Raw genomic sequence first — 19,429 nt, 5'->3', positions numbered from 1 at the left:
GAAATGTGCCCAGAGTCACACAGCCAGTGGGCACTTGAACTGGGGCTGGAACCTGACTCTGAGGAAGGCTCGACTCCAGGCCTCCCCTTCAGAAAGGGTCCAGGCGATCAGAACGCAGGCCACGGGAGCTCATCGACAAATATTTATTAAGCAGCCCTCGTGGGCCCGGCGCCATTCTACACGCAGGCTACAGCAGTAAGCAAGGCCCCGCTCGCAGGGACCTCACACCCGGAACAAAGATCCAAATCAGTAAGGTTATCTGCTTCTGGAAGCAGTAGGAAGATGAGGAAAGTGGCGGGTGGCTGGAGAGAATGCTGTGTTAGCTAACATGGTCAGGGAAGGCCCCTCTGGGCAGGTGTCATCCTGGCTGAGGCCAGAATGCAGAAAAAGAGGCATGGGACGATTTCGGGGAGAGGCTTCTGGCAGAGGTAACAGCAAGTACAAAGTCCAGAGACTAGAATGAGGTTGGTGTCTTAAAGGACAATGAGAAAATTATAGCTAGAGCACAGTGAGGAAATGGGGGGAGTGAATGGAGATGCAGCCAGAGGGAGAGGCACTTTGGGGCTTTATTTTAGGGAAGCCACTGGAAGGTTTGAAGAAGGGGAATGGTGTGATCTATTTGTGGTTAAGAGATCCCTTTGGCAACTGTGGGGGGATGGACAAGGATGGACATAGGGGCCAGAGAGACCAGGAGACACAGAGAGAGGCTCCCGCCCAACTGGTGAGAGGCTGGGTCCCAGAGCAGGGCAAGGAGGCCCAGCCAAGTTCAGGATCCAAGATGAACCAGACTGGCTAGTGGCCACCCTGTGCACGTGAGGGAAGGAGAGGAACCCAGGATGGCCCCCAGGTTTGGGGACATTCATAACATTTTTTGGCCTTGGAGGGGCTTGACTGGGATGTCAAGTGTGAGGTCAGATGCATCGGGAGAGATGTGACCCGACAGCTGAAGGATGAAGGGTGAGTTGGGGGTGGACGTTCAGAAGGAGAGGGAGTGGGTGTGGAAGAGACTGGTGTGTCCGTGGCATTTACATCCTGGGAAGAAAACAGACAAGGAACAGGAGCTACGGCCTGAGTTGTGTGGCCACTGACATGTCAAGGACCCAGCTGAGAGGGCAGAGTGGCCAGTGAGCTGGGGAGAACTCTTGGCCTGTGAGGTGTTTCCAGAGGAAGGGGTGGTCGGCAGGGTCCCTGGGTGGTAAGAGGGAGAGTAAGATGAACACAGGGAACAACCTGTTGTGGCAAGAGTGGGCATCGGTGACTAGGAAAGAGCCATTTCCAGGGCGTTCCAGAACAAAGGCCAAGCAGAGTGCAGGGAGGGGAGGATCTGCAGTGAGGACATGAGAAGTGAGGACACCGGATTTTGCTGAGCTTGGGGACCAAAGGGGTCAGGAAAACAGGAAACAGGCCTGCACAAGCACAAGCAGAGCCAAACACACACCGTCATAAAAAGGAACAGAGGATTGAACAGACATTGGCTCACGCACGAGTTCAGACACACACGGGGACTGACCAACTGTCCTGTGACACAGGCATCCCTTCAGTCACAGGGGCCGATTAGTTCTGTCAAATGCAGTCACGTCCTGGCAGGAGGTTGTACTAGGCAGGTGGACCCAGACTTCCTGGAGTCACCCCCTCTCTGTGACAGGGAGCCGTAGGTAGGGACGAGGACTGGACACAGGGAAAGAGGCTCGGTGCCAAGAGGCAGACTTTAGCAGTATGTCCTGGGAGAGGAGCCCCACTAGCTGGGCTGTGGCTAGGACTGAGACAAACGGCTGAAAGTAAGGGGTGGCCTTGTTCCTGCAGTTTCTGAAATGTTCTATTTTCAGCACCTGCCCCACCCTACAATCAGGAAGGAAAGGAGGGAGCAGCCCGAGGTGTGGGAAAGGTGTCTTCCGTGCAAGGGCCGGGCTGGCCTCTCCCACCATGGGTATCCGGGTCCCCCGGGGAGGACGGTGCTGGGCAGCAAGGCCAATCTGGGAGCGCCCAGGATAGCAGAGATGCTAGAGGGAGCCCTGGCCACCTCCCCCACCTCCTGAAGTGACCGGGGTCTCACGGAGCCAGACTGCCGCCCCCAATCCAACAGCCATGGTCCTCCTGCCTCCTAAGGTTTGTTGGGATGGCCTGGCCTTCTGGGGGTCGCGGATCAGGGGCTCCTCGGGCTCTCAGGAAAGTGATCCTATATTCCACACCCCGCATCTTAGAGCAGCCCAGGCCTCCGTGCCCTTCTGGCCGCCAGTCCCCAGGAGGTGAGGCCTGGCCGACCAGCTGTGGCCCTGTGGACCACGGCCTGGGAGCTGAGTCAATATTTGTTGACTGACTGACTGACTGAGTGCTTTTGAGGCCCAGCCCACAGGCGGCGGAGTGGGGTGTGTCCACGGCGGAGCAGGGGTCGAATTACAGAGCAGGGCGGGCTGGGGGACAGCAGGCACTGCCCACTGGCCCAGGAAGAGAGCACCTGGCAGCAGGTAGGCCTGGCAGTGAGGGGGCCCAGGGTCGGGGCGGGGGGGGGGGGTGGCTGCTCCGAGTCTGGGGTGTCCCACGGGGTCATCGGAACGTGGGAGGCAGCGAGTGGACACACGCTGGGAGAGGAAGGGCCGGCGCCCCCGGCAACCGATGGGGAGAAGGTGGCAGATCCTGTACGGGTGGAGGCTCCGTGGGCCAGGGTGGGAGCACCTGGGGGCCAGGCCCGGCACCCCCTGCCCCCACTCCCGCGGGCGGCGCCCCTCCCCGCTTCCTGCGGTTCAGGCGGAGTGACCTCAGGGTCCCGCCTGCCACAGGTCCCTCAGGAGGAGGAAGTGACCTCCGGGCCCCAGAAGAAGGGGGCCCCCTCGGGAGAGGAGGAGCCCAGGAAAGGAGAGGGCATCTGGAGAAGGAAGGGAGCACCTGGCAGTGAGGAGGGCCCAGGCGAGAGAAGGGGAGGCCAGGGGAGCCAGGGGGCACTGGGGAAGGGAAGGGGTGCTGCAGGGAGGTTGGGGAGAGGGGCCTCTGGAACAGTGTAGGGAGCGCTGGGGGCCGGGAGGGCAGAGGAAGGGGGCTGGGGAGGGGGGATACCTGGGGGAAGGAGTGCCCAGTGGGGACAGAGGGGGCCCAGGAAAGGAGGGAGCATGGGGGAGGGGGAGGGGAATTTGTCAGAGAAGGAACTGGGTGTCAGGGAGAGAAGGGGGTCCTGGGCTGTAGGGAGTGAGCCCCCAGGAAGAGGAAGGGGCTTCCAGAAGGAGGGGGGAGGGGCTCTAGGCGGGAAGGCTTGGCAGTTTAGAGGGGGCCCTCTGGGAAGGGAAGCCCTCCCCGCCCCTGCCCCCCTCCACCCCAAGGGAGAAGGAGACTGCCTCGGGGAGAGAGAGGTGCTCCGGGATCCCTGTGAGAATCCCTCTCCAGCCCCAGAACCCAGCTTACGTGGGGGTGAGGGACTCAGGCCCCCAGAGCCCACAAGGTAAGCTGGACCTGGATTCGAGGCACCCTTCCCGCCTGCTGCAGGTGATGCTGACCCCGCCCAGTCCCGGTCTTCTGGTCTCCAGTTTGACTCTCCTGTCCCCCACGGGTCACTGGTGACCACAGTGCGGTGGCCAGCCAGGCTTCCTGTCACTCTGTCACATGACTGCAGCCCATAGTTTATACCTCTGGCCACTACCCACCTGTGCCCTGCCTGCTGTCCCTGGACAATGCTTCTGTCCATCACCACTGAATGTCACTGTGCCTGTCGCCCAGTGTCATCACCTTTCCACGATCACCATGGCTGCCCATCACCCGCATCACTGTCACACAGCGTGGCAGGTACTGCAACAGCAGTTCTGGGCTCAGAGCCATGGTGGCCCCGCCGTCCCTCCACCCTCCCTGGGTAGGTATGGATAGTTGCCACTGAGTACCTGCGGGCTATGGGGCAGCTGGGAGCTGGCAGGAAGTGAGAGGACAGGCCTCTGCCCCCGGAGGCCTCTGCTCCTCTGCTCCAGCCGGAGCCCCCGCAGGGCCCTGCTCTACCCAGCCGCTCCAGGCAGCTCCCTGCCATGCTCACCACTCCAAGCTTCCAGAAGCCACCTCTCTTTGAGAGGGCCTGGAATTCCATAGGGACCTCCGAGCTCCCCGGGGCCTGAGCCCGCCCTCAGGGGCCCTGGACAAAGGTGCAAGGCACGCAGGTGACTCTTTGTAAGTCACAGTAAGCCCCTGATTCTACAAGTCCCTAACTCCCCCTACCTCCTCTGCCCTGGTCATGCAGGGTCAGCAGAGCCTCAGGGGTTCCTACCGCTGCTAAGACGGGGCTGGACTGGGGTGGGGAGGGGAGAGGAACCGACACCATAGGTCACTAGGAAAGAGAAATTCAGAGAGTCGTGATTCTGGATCTGGGGCCCCGCAGCAGCAAGAAGCAAACTCTGCAGCTGGCGGGATTTAGGTTAGATGAAGAAAGAACTTCCACGGATGAAGGAATGACCAGACCTCCCACAGAGGTTTCTGAAGCACTGCTATGGGGAAGCCTGGGGGAGTCAAGAGTTGTCTGCTGATGTAACGAGATCGAGAGCCCCTTCCTCCCCAGATACCTCTCAGTCCATGCTGCTCTCCCAGGTACACCCAGAACCATAGTACTGAGTGAAGGGGGAGCCAAGTCACTGTTTGCAGAGCCTGTGTCTGTTCACAGGTCTGTTTGTATTAAGAGTTCAGCTCTGTTTCAGAATTTAAGAGCGCCTCTGCTGGATTTACCAGGCCTCTCAGGTTAGCTAAGCCTGTTGCTTGCTACAGACTCCATCACAGTCTCCAGAGACGATCCTTGTGTGCAGAGTCTGTCCTGAGTTTGCAGAAACTTCTTTTTGTCTGTTTCTCTCCTGAGCCTGGGTCTAGAGGCTCTTTTCAGGGTCTTTTTTCAGAATGTGTCTTTTTTTCTTCTTAAGATTGTATTTATTTGAGAGAAGGGGGAGAGGCACAAGCAGACTCCCTGCTGAGCAGGGGCACCTGACGTGGGGCTCCATCCCAGGACCCTGAGATCATGACCTGAGCCAAAGGCAGACACTTAACCGACTGAGTCTCCCAGTACCTGTATTTTTAAACAGTGTGTCCCCACTCCTCTATGTATAAGATTCACTTTTATGGCAGAAGCTGCCCTGCACGTAGAACGTATCCCTGTCTACGGAGCTTGTCTGGTGTCCTTGTCTGGGATACCTCTTCCTGCCGAAAGACACTGCTCCTGTTTGCAAAGCTTTGTTTACAGTACCTGTCCCTATCAGCAGACCCTATTTCCTCTGCAGTAAGTGTCTCTGTCCATAGACTATGCCCCTGTTTGCAGAGTCTTTTCCTATTTCAGAGTCTGATTCTGTCTGCAGAATCTGAGCCCTATTTGTACAATCTATGACATCTTTTTAGGGCTTTTAACTGCTTGCACAACCTATTTGAATTTCCCTGAATGGAAACGATATCTGCCTGCAGGATCTAGTCCTGTGAAGAGTTATCACTGTCAGAGGACGCTGTGTCTGTCTGGGAGCAGCTATGTCTCTCTGCATAGCACATCCCCGTTTGCAGAGCCTCTGCCTGTCCACACACTCCGTTCCTAATTCTATGTATAACTGTTAGCAGAACCTTCCCCTATTTACAGAGTATCCGTTTCCAGAATTCATCTTTTTCTATCAACTCTGTCCCTGTTTGCAGAACCTGGGCTCTCTATAGAACCCAGTCCTGTTTCAAGATCCAGGACCCGTGTGCTTGAACACAAAGCTGATTTCCCTGCCAGCTCATTTCAGCAAACCCTGCCTGCTCTGAAGAGGCTGTCATTGTTTCAGAACCTGTCTGTTTGCAGGGCATGTGTGGGCTTACAAAGTGCAAAGTCTCTGACTGTAGAGCCTCTGTCTGCAGAGCCTCTGTCTTTTTTTCAGAGTCTGGGTCTCTTGGCAGAATTGATGGGTGTTTGCCCAGCTTTTCCCATCTCTTTGTGGGTAGGATTTGAGTCTGTTTTCCAAGGCTGTTCCTGGATGCAGCGTCTGCTTGCTTAAAGAACCTGCCTCGTCTGTTTGCAGAGCCTATCCTTTCTATGTACCTGTCCATATCTACAGTCTGTCCCTTATGCAAAGAGTCCCTATCTTAAGGGTTTGTCCTCACCCAAATTTACAGAGCCTTTCCCAGTCTGTGTAGCTCCTCCATATCTGCCAAGCCTGTGGCTGTTTGAGTCTTTTTTTGTGTTCATGGCCTTTGCTGTTTCCCTGGCCTGTCTGAATTTCCCTGGATAGAGTCTGTGTCTCTTTTTGCAGGCTGTCCCGATACACACAGTTGGTCCTTGACCACAGAATTCATTTTTGTCAGGAGAACCTGTGACTGTTGCAGCTCTTTCTTCAGTCTGAGGAAGCCGTCCCTGTTTGCAGAGCCTTGCTTATATGTAGAGCCTTTTTCTATCCACAGAATCTATCACTCTCTGCCTGCCTGTGTGGTCTCTCTTTGCATAGCCTGTCCCCTAACTGGAAGACCTAGGCCTGTTTGCAGCTTTGAATCCTGTAGACAAAATCTACAGGATTTAGTCTCATTTCAAGAGCCTGTTTGCTGAGCCTATCCCTGGCTGCAGAATCTGTTCTTTTACTAGCAGAACTCTTGCCTGTCTGCACAACCTGTCATTGTTCCCCATGGCTGTCCCTAGCTGCAGATCTTGTCTGTCTACATACCTGTTTCTAACTCCCTGTTTGCAGAGGTCCCTGTGTTCAAAACTCATCCCTGCCCACAGAGCTTGGCTCTCTTTCAAGAGCATAACCACAGACAACAAACCAGGTCCCTGCTTGCAAAGCCTCTGTGCCAGTGTCTGCAGTACCTGTCCTGGTTTGCTAGCATTTGGGTATTTATAGAGCCCTTCTGATGAAAGGCATGTTCTATGATGTTGGTGCTTTGGAGAGCTGCAGGTGGGGAGAGTTCCTGCTTGGAGCACAGAGCACAGGCAGCCAGGGCCTGAGAATGAGAACTCCAGCTTTTGTCATTCCCGCCTGTCCTAGGATGGACATCAACAAAGGCCTCCCAGCCATTGCGAGCCACAGGGACCTCCACGTATGGATCATTGAGGTGAGGGGCACCACCAGACAGCAGAGATGGTGACACAGCAGTCTCTGAGGCTAGGGCTCCCCCCACCACCTGCCAACTCAGAGCTCCCTCCTCCACCCCACCCCAGAGGGTCATGGCTGAGTTGTCCTGCTGAGTTGTCAATAGGTGTCCCATTCTCCCAGAACCAGAGGATGGTGCCAGTACCTGAAAGGGCCTATGGGAACTTCTTTGAGGAACACTGCTACATCGTCCTCCATGTGAGCATTTGGGGAGTCTGTCTGAGGGGTGGCTTGGCCCCGCTGGGGAGTCTGATCATGCAGATGAGGCTCTTGCTTCGGGAAGAGGCAGGCTGGCTGCCCTAGAGTCCATCCCATGAGGGGGCTGCCGCCTTTGAGGCTTCTTCGGCCTTCCCTCCCCATTCTGAACCTCCTAGGGGTGGAGGCACCTGCCCAGTCCCCTGAAGGCGGTCAGAGCATCCAGGATCTGGGTCCACTCCACCCCTGGGTCTTCTGCAAGCCATCCCCCACTTCCCCCCCCCCCCCCCGCAAACACCTGTGCTTTAGGTTCCCCGGAGCCTGAAGGCCACTCAGGGGGCATCCAGCGACCTGCACTACTGGGTGGGGAAGGAGGCGGACGCGGCGGCGCAGGGCTCGGCGGGCGCCTTCGTGCAGCACCTGCTGGAGGCGCTGGGCGGGGCCGCCGTGCAGCACCGGGAGGCGCAGGGCCACGAGTCCCACTGTTTCCGCAGCTACTTCCGCCCGGGCGTCCTGTAAGTGCTGGGCGGTGGCGGCGAGGCCTGGCGGATGCCCTGCTCCCTGCTGGGGTCGGGCTGGGGGAGACGCCTTGCCTGAGTTACAAACGGGTCTCAGCGACCCTTTCAGAGTGTGAATGTGGGACGCCTGGGAGGCGCCGCGGTTGAGCGTCTGCCCTGGGCCCAGGGTGTGATCCCGGGGTTCCCGGTCGGTCCCGCCTCGGCTCCCGCGGGCAGCCTGCTTCTCCTCCGCCTGTGTCGCTGCCTCTCTCTGGGTCTCATGAAAAAATAAATACAATCTTTAAAAAAAAATAGTGTATAAATTCAGTGATTTCTCATACAGTCACAGACTTGTGCAAACATCACCCCAAAAAGAAGCCCCATACCCTTCACAACACTCCCTGTTTCCCCCCACCCAACACTTTCGTCCCTCACTCTGTATAGACTTGCCTATTCTGGACATTTTTATAAATGGAATTATACAACACGTGATGTGGGAACCCGCTTTGTGTATGCATTAATCACTTCCAGAATATTTGAATTGCTAACCCTTAGGGGCTGTTATGGATATTTGTATACATGTTTTGGGTTGTTTTTTTTTCCAGTTTTATTGATATCATTGACATACATCACTGTACAGTTTGAGGTATACAGCATGATGGTTTGACTTACAAGTATTTTTTTTTTAATTTTTAAAAGATTTTATTTATTCACGAGAGACGCAGAGAGAGAGAGGCAGAGACACAGGCAGAGGGAGAAGCAGGCTCCCCGAAAGGAGCCTGATGCGGGACTCGATCCCCAGACTCCGGGATCACACACCCTGGGCCAAAGGCAGATGCTCAACTGCTGAGCCACCCAGGCGTCCCTTGACTTACAACTATTATGACGTGATCACCACCCTAAGTTTAGTTAACATCCATGTTGTCTACAAGCTTTGTGTGGACAGGGTTTTCACTTCTCTCGGGGATATACCCAGGAGTGGATACCAATGTTGTTTTGAGTTTGCCTCTATGTTACTGTGCCTAGTAAAAATATGTCTTTGGCTGTAAATTGCTTCAAATCTGTATTAAATTAATAATTGCAATAGATTAGGTTAAACCATAGGAAAATGCCAATATTTGATCATTTCTGTTTTGTACAGTTAAGCCTCACACATGCATATGGTATACAGATGGACGTGTTTATATGAGCACAGGCAGAAAACAAACCAGTCCTATGGGATGGGCCGGTAGGTGGGCACACCAACATGCAAATGTGTCCATGGGCACACATGTATGCTGTTGCCCAAATTCCACTCATTCAGGTCTATCCTTCCGTGGACAGATACCCGTATGCCCCCACTTGTACACAGGTACATGTGTACACATGTGCTCACAACTGTGCTCACTCCTGCACGTAGCAACATGCAGTCTTACAGGAGACCCCATTCCCTCCTCAGCTACAGGAAAGGTGGCCTGGACTCTGCCCTCAAGCATGTGGAGACCAACATGTACAACATCCAGCGACTGCTGCACATCCAAGGGAGGAAGCACGTATCAGCCACTGAGGTGAGGGCTGCCGGGATGCCGCTTCATCCTTGGGCTCAGGTCAGGATGTGCGATGTGTGTAGGGCAGTATAGGGAAGTGTGGAGGGTGGAGGCAGGGCAGGGGGAGGAGACCATGGGCTGTCAGCCTTCCCAGATGACCCACTGGTCCCCCCGCCAAGCCCACCCTAGTCTGTAGAGTGCCCATTACTTCCATCTGTCAGGCAAGTAATGGGATCTTTTTAGAACAAGACACATTGCTGCCATTTGGGAGGGATTTGGTATCGTGAACATTCAGATGTGTGATGTCTGTGATGTCAGTGGTGACACCTGACTTGTGCATGTTACTGTCTATATGGTATACGGCAGCCCTGTGACACCCCCACACAGGCTCACTCACTGTCCCCACAGATTCAGTGACCCTATCTCCCTGGACCTGCAGGGAAAACACACAGTGCAAGGTTTTGCCTGCATAGTATCATTAGAGTCCCTCTTTTTACTCCCCAGAGTGTCTCTGTTTGGATGAGAACTATCCTCATCCACAGGTAGCACACTGCCCCCACTCAGGCATATATACATTGTCACCCGTGAGCTCACACACTTGTTCACATTTGATGTGTCCCTGTAGATATACACGTGCGCATGTACACACATATCTACACATGTGGATAAATGGATATGCACGCCCCAGTTGTATACACATGTACAACTACATTTGTGCAGCTACCAACATGCATTAAGTGTCATAATCACGTACACCCTGTGAAATGCAGCATTACCTAAAGTCACACGTGCCTAGAGATGCACACAGTTACGCCCACAGAGTGACCTTCAAGGTCTCACATGGTCACACAGAGGCATGCCTGTGCTCCACAATACTGGTCACACATATACGCAGTTGCTCACAGCTTCGTGCACACAAGTGGACGCTGCTCATGTGGGTGGAAATAGGCTGTGGTACCCCTCTGCCTCGGTGCTGGTGGTATGACAGCCTGTTTCCTGTGCCATCCCTCCTGGCTCTGGCAGGTGGAGCTCTCTTGGAACAGCTTTAATAAGAGTGACATCTTCCTGCTGGACCTGGGCAAGATCATGATCCAGTGGAATGGGCCCGAGACCAGCATTTCTGAGAAGGCGCGGGTCAGTGTCTACCCTGAGAGGTAAGGGATGCAGGGATCAGGGAGAAGGGGGATCCTCCAGATGCCCATGCTCCAGCCACCCCAAGAGGTGGGCTTGGTTCTCCACTACAATCTGAGAAGCTCCTACTTTGTGCCAGCTGAGTCCAGACCCTGCACTGGTGGTATCCTTGAATGCCAGGATACGGTAACACCTCCCCGACTCCAGCTTCTGGGAGCTGAGTTGTGACAGGAGGGATCTAGGACTATCTGAGCAGTAGGGGGCTGAGGAGCCTGCTGGGAGAGCCCTGATGGCCAGGTCCTGTCTTACAGGGACTGGCCCTGACCTGCAGCCTCCAGGACAGGGAGCGTGGTGGTCGCGCACAGATTGGTGTGGTGGATGACGAGGTCAAAGCCACTGACCTCATGAGGATCATGGAAGCTGTGCTGGGCTGCAGAGTGGGCAACCTGCCTGCCTCCATGCCCAACAAGAGTATTAACCAGCTGCAGAAGGCCAGTGTCCGCCTCTACCAGTGAGAAGACCCTGGGAATGGGCAGGGTGGGTGGAATAGCCTGGGTCTGCATGTCTATCATTATTTCAATAACAATGTCTCTAGAAAGCTCTCCAGGAAAGGCCCATGCTTTCTGGACCAAGCCACGTGGGGCTTTGGGCCCAGTCTGTAGTCTTGCATGACTGCCCTTCTGAGAAACCCACTGTACAGATAGGACAACTAAGGCACTGGAGGGTTACCTAAGGGAGCTACCCGAGGCTCCACAGCAAGGCTGCAGTGAAGTCAAGACTTCAACTCAGGGCCCCAGGCCCCATGCCTTCTGCCTCAGGGAGGTGGGGCGGGGAGGCTAAAGGAGGCTGGACTGGAGCAGGGCCCACGGAGGCTGGGCTGCCTCCATCTGGATGCCTGTCCCCAGTGTCTGTGAGAAGGAGGAGGACTTGGTGATCCAGGAGTTGGCCACCTGCCCACTAACCCAAGACCTACTGCGAGAGGAGGTGAGGTGGCCTGCCCCCAGCCACCTCATCCATCCCCACCCACCCACAACCCCAACCCAGCCTGCACCACCTCCTGACCTGTCCCTCTCTTGCTCCCAGGACTACTACATCCTGGATCAGGGCGGTTCCAAGATCTATGTGTGGCAGGGACGCATGTCTGGCCTCCAAGAGAAAAAGGCCGCCTTCAGCCGGGCCCTGGTGAAGCTGTTGGGCCCTGGCTCAAGGGGGCTGCCTGGGGGTGGAAGGGGGAGCTCTGCCCTGGGGTGTGAGGGAAGAAATGGCAGTACCATTCTAAGCTAGGAGCCATCCACGTTCCTGGGGTCTTTAAGGGGAGGTGACCTTGGGCCAGGAGGAGGATACATCCCGCCCTGGGAGCCCTAAGAGACAAAGTCTGGAGCCTAGAGACAAAGCGCCCCCCTACCCCCGCCCCCGTCTTAAGAGGGAGACACAGCTCTGCCCAGGGGTCTGAGGGGAAACATAGGGGCATGCAGCCTGCCCTGGGACCTTGATGGGAGTTGGGGGAGCGGGTGACCAGTTAGCACCCCAAAATCATGTGAAAGGCCCCCTTTGCAGGCCGAGAAGCCTACTGCACTGGGCGCCCCCTCCTTTTCGAGGGAGACAGGGCTCTGCCTGAGGTTTGGGGGTGTTGTCATGGCCCGCCCTTCCCGAGGTGCAGATTGAGGGGACCTTGCCCGTTCTCAGGGACCTCAGAGAAGTAGGTAGCGAAGGAGCCAACTTCTTAAGCGGGTCATGAGCTCGGTTAATGAATGCTGCTCCGGGCTGGGCCGAGCCGCAGGGCCCTGGGGGTGGAGCGGCGAATGGGGCCCCCGGGCCGCACGCCTGACAGAGCCCCCGCCCCAGGCCTTCATCCAGGCCAAGGGCTACCCGACCTACACAAACGTGGAGGTGGTGAACGACGGCGCCGAGTCGGCCGCGTTCAAACAGCTCTTCCGGGTCTGGTCTGCGAAGAAGCCAGAGAACAGGAACCTCCACGGGATGAGTGAGTCGGAGGCAGGGGCCTGGGGGGCGGGGCCTGCAGGGTGGGGCGGGGCCTGCAGGGTGGGGCGGGGCCTGCGGGGCGGGACGGGGCTGGGGCGGGGCGGGGCCGGCGCGGAGCGAGGGCGGGGGCGAGGCCGGAGCGGAGCGAGGCCTGCGGGGGCGGGGCCGGAGCGGAGCGGGGCCCGCGGGGGGCGGGGCCTGCGGGGCGGGGCCCGTGGGGGGCGGGGCCTGCGGGGCGGGGCCCGCGGGGGGCGGGGCCTGCGGGGCGGGGCCCGCGGGGGGCGGGGCCTGCGGGCGGGGCGGGGGCGGGGCCTGCGGGGGACGGGGCCGGAGCGGAGCGAGGCCTGCGGGGCGGGACGGGGCTGGCGCGGGGCGGGGCCGGGGGCGGGGCGGGGCCGGCGCGGAGCGAGGCCTGCGGGGCCGACGGGGGCGGGGTGGGGGGCGGGGCCGGAGCGGAGCGGGGCCCGTGGGGGCGGGGCCCGTGGGGCGGGGCCTGCGGGGGCGGGGCCTGCGGGGCGGGGCGGCACCCAGAGCCTCGGTGGGATGAGAGCGGGCGGGGCGGCACCCAGAACCTCTCCCGCAGGGAAGAATGCGCGGGACGAGGCCCGAGTAGTTGTGGGGATACGCGCGCCGCAAACGCGGGGCCGGGTCTGCGGGTTGGAGTGGGACGGACAAGGAGCTGCACCCAGGAAGCGCCTCAGGGTCGGGCGCGCCGCCAGAGGCCCTTCTCGAGTGATGGGCTGGGCGAGGTTAGCGGGGGTGAGGACGCCGGTGATACCCTACGGCCTCCCTTAGGTGAATTGATTCGGGGAAGGCTGGATGTGGGTGAGCTGCACAGTCAGCCTGAGCTAGCGGCCCAGCTCAGGATGGTGGACGACGCCTCCGGGCAGGTGGAGGTAAGGGGCATTAGCTTAGCTGGGAGGAGATAGGCACACAGGGGTGGGCTTTGCCCTCAGGTGACCCGCATGGCCACTAAAGTGCCCCACGTACACACAGTTGCACGTCACACAGGGACACCCAGGGGCATGTGTACTTGGATTCGGGTTGCTCTGGTCCAGGAGACATCTTCCCCAGAGAGAGCTGTCAGGCTCTGTGTGGGCACAGGATGCCCAGGCATTGTTTCCTGCCATTGTCAGGTGGGTGTTACACCCACTTTACAGGTGGGAAAAGTTGAAGCTTGGAAGGTCTCACCACCTGGGATTTGATGAGGATCTGCCTGGCTTCAGAGCCCAGGCGCTCTCCCCACAGGAACAGAAAATCACACTATTTAGTGTAAGGAAGTATTTTCCTTTAAACCTTTGAACAAACTTTGTCTTTTTAAGTGACACGTGAGAAAAGAGAATTTTCCCAAGAGCCCCAAGGCCTTGTGTCTGCCCAGCTTTCTCTGCCCTGGCCTGAACAGCAAGCAGCTGTGCCAGGACCTGCCCGCCCCTAACCTGCCTGTGGCCCAGCAGAGCCTTTGCCTGCACAGATGAGTCCTGCCCCTAGGCTGAGGAGAACTCTCTGGTTGGGCACAAGCTGGGCGGGCTGGTTCAAATGGAGGAGCCACCTGTGCCCACTGGTCCCCTGTTCCCCAGGTATGGTGCATCCAGGACTTATGCAGACAACCCATGGACCCCAAGCATCACGGACAATTGTATGCGGGCAACTGCTACCTTGTCCTCTATACATACCAAAAGATGGGCCGCGTCCAGTATATTCTGTACCTGTGGCAGGTATGCTGGCCTGAGGCGGTGGTAGGCACCTTCAGGCCCCAGAGCTGAGGATCTGAGAGTGGGATCTAAGAGCTGCCCCAGGCCCTTACCACCCCCACCTGCAGGGCCACCAGGCCACCACAAGTGAGATCAAAGCCCTGAACTGCAACGCGGAGGAGCTGGACCTCATGTACCATGGAGCTCTGGTGCGGGAGCATGTTACTATGGGCAGCGAGCCCCCGCACTTCCTCGCCATCCTCCAGGGCCAGCTGGTGGTCTTCCAGGTAGGGCCCACCTTGGTGCTGTTCCCGCAGACTCCCCAGCTCCTTCCTGTGCCCGTAGCCCTTATGTAAGGGCTAGGCTTCTCTTCAGCCCCAACACCTAGCCTACCCACCCCCTGATCTCCTGGTGCTGTCAGACACCCAGGAGCTCCAAGGGTGACCCCCACCTGAGTTTCTTCACTTGCTCCCCATAGTCAGCCACAAAGCAGAAGCACAGGTAAAGAAGTTGAATTGGAAGGGAGTGGGACCTTGCCTGGGGTCTCCATTTTCTGTCTTCAAGGCCTAGAGGAACCATAACCTGACTCCTTAGAGATGGGGGAGGGATTCATTTAGAAAGGGCCTGGTTCCCTATCCTAGGCTGACGAGGTCTTCACACTCCATACTCAGAAGGTCTCGAAGAGGGTGGTGGCTTTAAGCAAGAGTCTTCTGGGCCCCAGGGCAGTTTGTCCATCACTGGGACAGGTAGGTAGCTCCCAGCCTCATCCTGAGGCCCAGCCCTCTTGTAGGGGCGCGTGGGGCACAACAGGAAGGAGCTGCCAGCATCTGCCATGAGGCTCTTCCACGTGCAAGGCACTGACATCTACAACACCAAGACCATGGAGGTGCCGGCCCGTGCCTCAGCTCTCAACTCCAGTGACGTCTTCTTGCTGGTCACAGCTAGCATCTGTTACCTCTGGTTTGGAAAGGTACCTCTTACACTGACCACTTGACTTATGCCGCAGGCAGGGATGGCTCTGATCCACAGGGGAGGCAGACTTCATGTCCAGCCTCAGATAGGCCAGGAGCAGAGCAGGGGAAAGGCCATAGTGTTCCCTGTGGAGCCTGGTGTGGGGGGAGGGAGTTGAAACTGGCAGGCAGTTCTGGGACTCTACTGGTCAGAGTCAGGCCAGGCCCAGGTTGCCTCCCCTCTTTCCTGCCTCGAGCAAGGAGCATGACCCTTACCGAGTCTCTTGGGAAAAAGAGGAGGCCTAGTCGTTTTCTCTTCTCTTCAACATAAACCACAAATGATCCCTGAGCCTGGGGTCCCCATCCCATTCTCTGGACCAGGAGAAGGTCCCAGTCCTGGGAATGGGGAAGGGGAGATTGCTTGCTCATGTGTGCCTTGCCATCAGCCTAGGCCTCCTGTGTCTCAGGCCCAGTCCCCAAGAGTCCCTGGGGGTGGAGGTGAAGACCCCTCCCCATTCAGGGCCTCACCCAGCTTTGTCCGCCAGGGCTGCAGTGGTGACCAGCGGGAGATGGCGCGGACAGTGGTCACTGCCATGTCTGGGGAGACCAAGGAAACGGTGCTGGAGGGTCAGGAGCCTCCCTGCTTCTGGGAGGCCCTGGGGGGCCGGGCTCCCTACCCCAGCAATAAGAGGTAACAAGGTTGGGAGAAGGGTGTTATCCTTACACAGAGGAGGAAACTGAGACCCACAGAGGGTGGGTGACTACCTCAGGGTCATACAGAAAGCTGGAAAGGCCACCCTAGAACTGAGGTCTCTTGGCTCCCCATTCCAGGGGTTCCCAGAAGAGTGGGCCCACCCTTCACTCTGCAGTCCTGGGTAACTGGGAAGATGCCAGGACCAGCGGAGTTGTGGCGCCCTCTTCTGGCCAAACATGCTCCCTACATTGGCCAGTCCTGGACCTTCCCAGTGGCAGAGGGCAAGAAGGCAAAGCCCCATTATCACATTCCCCGCCACAGTCCCCAGGCGTCATGGTGCTGAGTGTGTGTGTGCGTGTGTGTGTGTGTGTGTGTAACATGACGTGTCAATAAACAGCATGTGTGGAGTGTGTTAAAGGACAGGGTGTGGATCAGAAGGCAAGGCAGGGTGAGGCCTTCAAGGGAGGAGGCTGCTGAGTCAGAGCCACTGTGAGTGTCTGTGGGGCTGGGTTATGCACTGTACTCCCTGCAAGTCCCCTGAGCATCCAGCCAGGACCAGGGGCTCCTCCCTCCTGTGGTGGCCAGGGCCCCAGCTTAATACTCCTCCTCAAGGCCCCCCACCCCCGGCCCAGTCCCAATAAGACTGCCATCCTCTTCCCAGGGCCCATTCATAGGGGAATTCCCAGGGCAGCATGTGTCACAGCTGGCTATGGCTAGACAGGTCACATAACATGCTTTCCCACTGGCAGGTGGGGACACTGGGGCCCAGAGAGGAGCCAGGCTCCTCTGGAGTAAATTATGGGATAGGTGGAGCTCAAAGGAGGGTCCAGGCCTCCCGCTCCAGAAGCCGTTTCCCATCCTGGGGGCAGGGGCCCTGTGCTCAGGGCTAGCTCAGTCCAGGCTGATGAGGGGCACAGTTCTCTCTGCAGCCCTCACAGCCTGGCTGCCCACACTGGCCAGGCTTCCCGAGGATGTCTCCAGCTTCCAGCCACGACTGTTTGAGTGCTCCAGCCAGATGGGCCAGCTGGTCCTCACAGAAGTTGTGTTCTTTAGCCAAGAGGACCTGGACAAGTATGACATCATGTTACTGGACACTTGGCAGGAGGTGAGGCGGCCACCCCCACCACAGCTGGGGCTGAGTGTGCAGAACTGTGGGTTCCTAGCCATGCCAGGTCGCGGGTGAGCCTGTGTGATTGTGTGTGACACAGTAACACCGTGAGTGACGGTGCACTTTATGACCGCGGACACCTCTGTGTCACGGTGAAGCTGCAGGGGACTGGCTGTGTCTGGGGCTGCAGTGCAATTGTGAGCCATCCTGTAGTTGTGTCTGTGTACCTTATAGCAGGGTGATTCCAGGTGACTACGTGCCTGTGGCTACTGTGGCAGTGATAGTGGCTGCAGATTGAATGACCATGCGAGTGTATGTGATTCCTTTGTGTGACTGTGTAGCGAGTGACTGTGTGTCTACGTCAGTGCCAGTGACACCGTGTGAATGTGGTGATGAGGCTTGTGTGTTCCCATCTCAGGACAAAAGCAAAGCCCTTATGGCAGCCCACATGACCTGGTGGCCTCGACTCTCTGCCCCCCTCCACTTGCTCTGGTATAGCCACGGTGGCCTCCTTGATGTCACCTTCTCAGTAAGGCTCTCCCTGATTCTAATGTAAAATTATAGTCATCCCCATCTCCTTCAAGTCATCTTTCCCTGCCTTATTTTTCTCCATCTAATATAGCACATATTTTACTTATTGTCTTTCTTCCCCAATAAAATGAAAACTCTATAAAGAGCAGGCAGGGATTTTTACCCGTTTTGTTTTTTCATTGTTGAATCTCCAGTGCCTAGAACAGCGTCTGGCACACAATAGTGCTCAATAAATACTTGTGGAGTGAATGTATACATGCATACCTGTGACCTTCCAGCATGTCTGTGGGTGTGTGTGTATGGCGGCCAGCCTGCTGGGTGGGCCTGGTTGGCTGGGATGTCTGGGGGCCATGAGACCATTTAATGGATAGGGGTGGGAAGGAAGTGGTCAGCTCTGGGCAGCCCCTGCACTCGCCCAAGGCCAGGCCCCCTCTGTGGCCCAGATCTTCCTGTGGCTTGGAGAAGCTGCCAGTGGGTGGAAGGAGGCGGTGACCTGGGGCCAGGAGTACCTGAAGACCCACCCGGCAGGGAGGAGCCTTGCCACGCCAATCGTGGTGATCAAGCAGGGCCATGAGCCTCCTACCTTCACTGGATGGTTCTTCACTTGGGACCCCTACAAGTGGACTGTGAGTGAGGCCTCAACTCCCAGCCCCATCCTACTTCAGGGAGAGGGGCCCGCCCTGAGCCAAGTGGAAGGAGGTATTGCCCTGTCTGGGGACCTCCGGTGTGGGTAGAGCAGACCTGGTCTTGTCTGCAGGCCCCCTCCTGGGGGGCCTCCACCACCCTCCATCACCCGGTGGTGCCCTCCATCCTGCCCCTGCCCTGATTCTTGCCCTCAGAACAACCAGTCCTATGAGGAGGTGGTGGATGGTGGCCTGGGAGCAAAACCTGCCATATTTGAGCTCACAGCAGTGAGTATTGGGTTCCCCAGGCTCCTGCTGGGTTCTAGGCTTGGTCAGTATGATCCAGAAGGGAAGAATGGGCAAGGCAGGAGCCAGGCCCTGGTGGGGGGCAGGGTTTGCAGTGGGGGAAGGGGGCCAGTGGGCTCAGTGTGGCCTCCCTCTGGGAACTTCTCCCCACATCTCCCCAGCCTGAGTCCCCTCTCCGGGCAGGAACTCAACAACTTCCAGCTGTCTAGAGTGCCAAGCCATGGCAGGGCAGGCCCCTTGTCCCCACGGACCCTCAAGGGCTCCCAGGACGGCTCAGGAAATGAGCTGCAGCTTGACTCCAAGGGCGGTGGCACCAGCACCAGCAGCTACCACAGCAGCCCCAAACCCACCATCAAGGGGAGCCTGCCCCGTGAGCAGCTAATGCACCAAGCTGCTGAGGACCTGCCAGAGGGCGTGGACCCAGCCCACAAGGAGGTGGGTGCCTGAGGCCCTGCCACTCACTGCCCCAACACTGATGCATCATCTAAAACTGAGCTGGAGGCCCTTGGGGCACTGCCCACAGATGGTGGGCAATGGGCAGGCTACCTGGGAGATATGAGTTCCAGATGGGATAACAGGCAGAGAGATGTGGGAGAGGAGAGCCGTTAGCCCTGGGATAACACCACTGGGTGGATGGGCTAGGATTCTGGGATCAGTTGACAACTCTTCCCCTGTACCCTCTCCCCACCAGTTCTATCTCTCTGACTCTGACTTCCAAGATATCTTTGGGAAATCCAAGGAAGAATTCTATAGCATGGCCAAGTGGAGGCAGCAGCAGGAGAAAAAGCAGCTTGGCTTTTTCTGATCCCAGGCCCTGCCCCTGCTGGTGCTACCCACATGGCCGGGACCTCCAAGGGTACCTTCTCAACACATACCTGAGCCCCGGGGAGACCCTGCTGGCACTCCCTAGTCAGAGACTCCCGGATCACCCCCTCCACCCCGGTCAATAAAAGCTGGTAGCCCTCACAAGGTGTGATGTGTGAACTTTCAAGTCTGGATCACTCTGTTGGGTTGGTCCACCTCTGGGAAGAAGGGGCCTCTGGGATTGATGGGGATGGTCTGTGACATTCCAGAGGACTGAGCTCTCTTCACTGTCTTCCACGGAGGGGTTTGTTCTTGCTGGTCCTTCCTGCCCAAGG

At 57.6% G+C, this 19,429-nt stretch overlaps 1 protein-coding gene across 14 annotated transcripts; it reads left to right on the top strand.

Moving 5' to 3' along the window:
• Window positions 1-1,950: 1,950 nt before the first annotated feature.
• On the top strand, window positions 1,951-19,259 carry VILL (villin like). 14 transcript variants are annotated; one of them, XM_077865795.1, is made up of 20 exons: window positions 1,951-2,106; window positions 6,951-7,017; window positions 7,179-7,253; window positions 7,560-7,765; window positions 9,186-9,294; window positions 10,297-10,407; window positions 10,716-10,915; window positions 11,310-11,388; window positions 11,488-11,586; window positions 12,250-12,388; window positions 13,183-13,283; window positions 13,965-14,102; window positions 14,207-14,365; window positions 14,869-15,048; window positions 15,574-15,719; window positions 16,683-16,827; window positions 17,805-17,987; window positions 18,201-18,272; window positions 18,474-18,725; window positions 18,982-19,259. In XM_077865795.1, the coding sequence occupies exons 2-20, from the start codon at window positions 6,952-6,954 to the stop codon at window positions 19,093-19,095; spliced, it is 2,574 nt and encodes an 857-aa protein (XP_077721921.1). In that variant the 5' UTR covers window positions 1,951-2,106; window position 6,951; the 3' UTR covers window positions 19,096-19,259. The 14 variants fall into 14 exon arrangements, with proteins under 14 accessions (XP_077721921.1, XP_077721926.1, XP_077721918.1 ...); XM_077865792.1 differs by lacking the exon at window positions 1,951-2,106 and adding an exon at window positions 2,382-2,465; XM_077865794.1 differs by lacking the exon at window positions 1,951-2,106 and adding an exon at window positions 3,161-3,430.
• Window positions 19,260-19,429: the final 170 nt, after the last annotated feature.

Source organism: Canis aureus, chromosome 22 (assembly GCF_053574225.1).
Source record: "Canis aureus isolate CA01 chromosome 22, VMU_Caureus_v.1.0, whole genome shotgun sequence".
Classification (NCBI taxonomy): Eukaryota; Metazoa; Chordata; class Mammalia; order Carnivora; family Canidae; genus Canis; species Canis aureus.
This window is presented reverse-complemented; position numbering and strand designations above follow the sequence as displayed.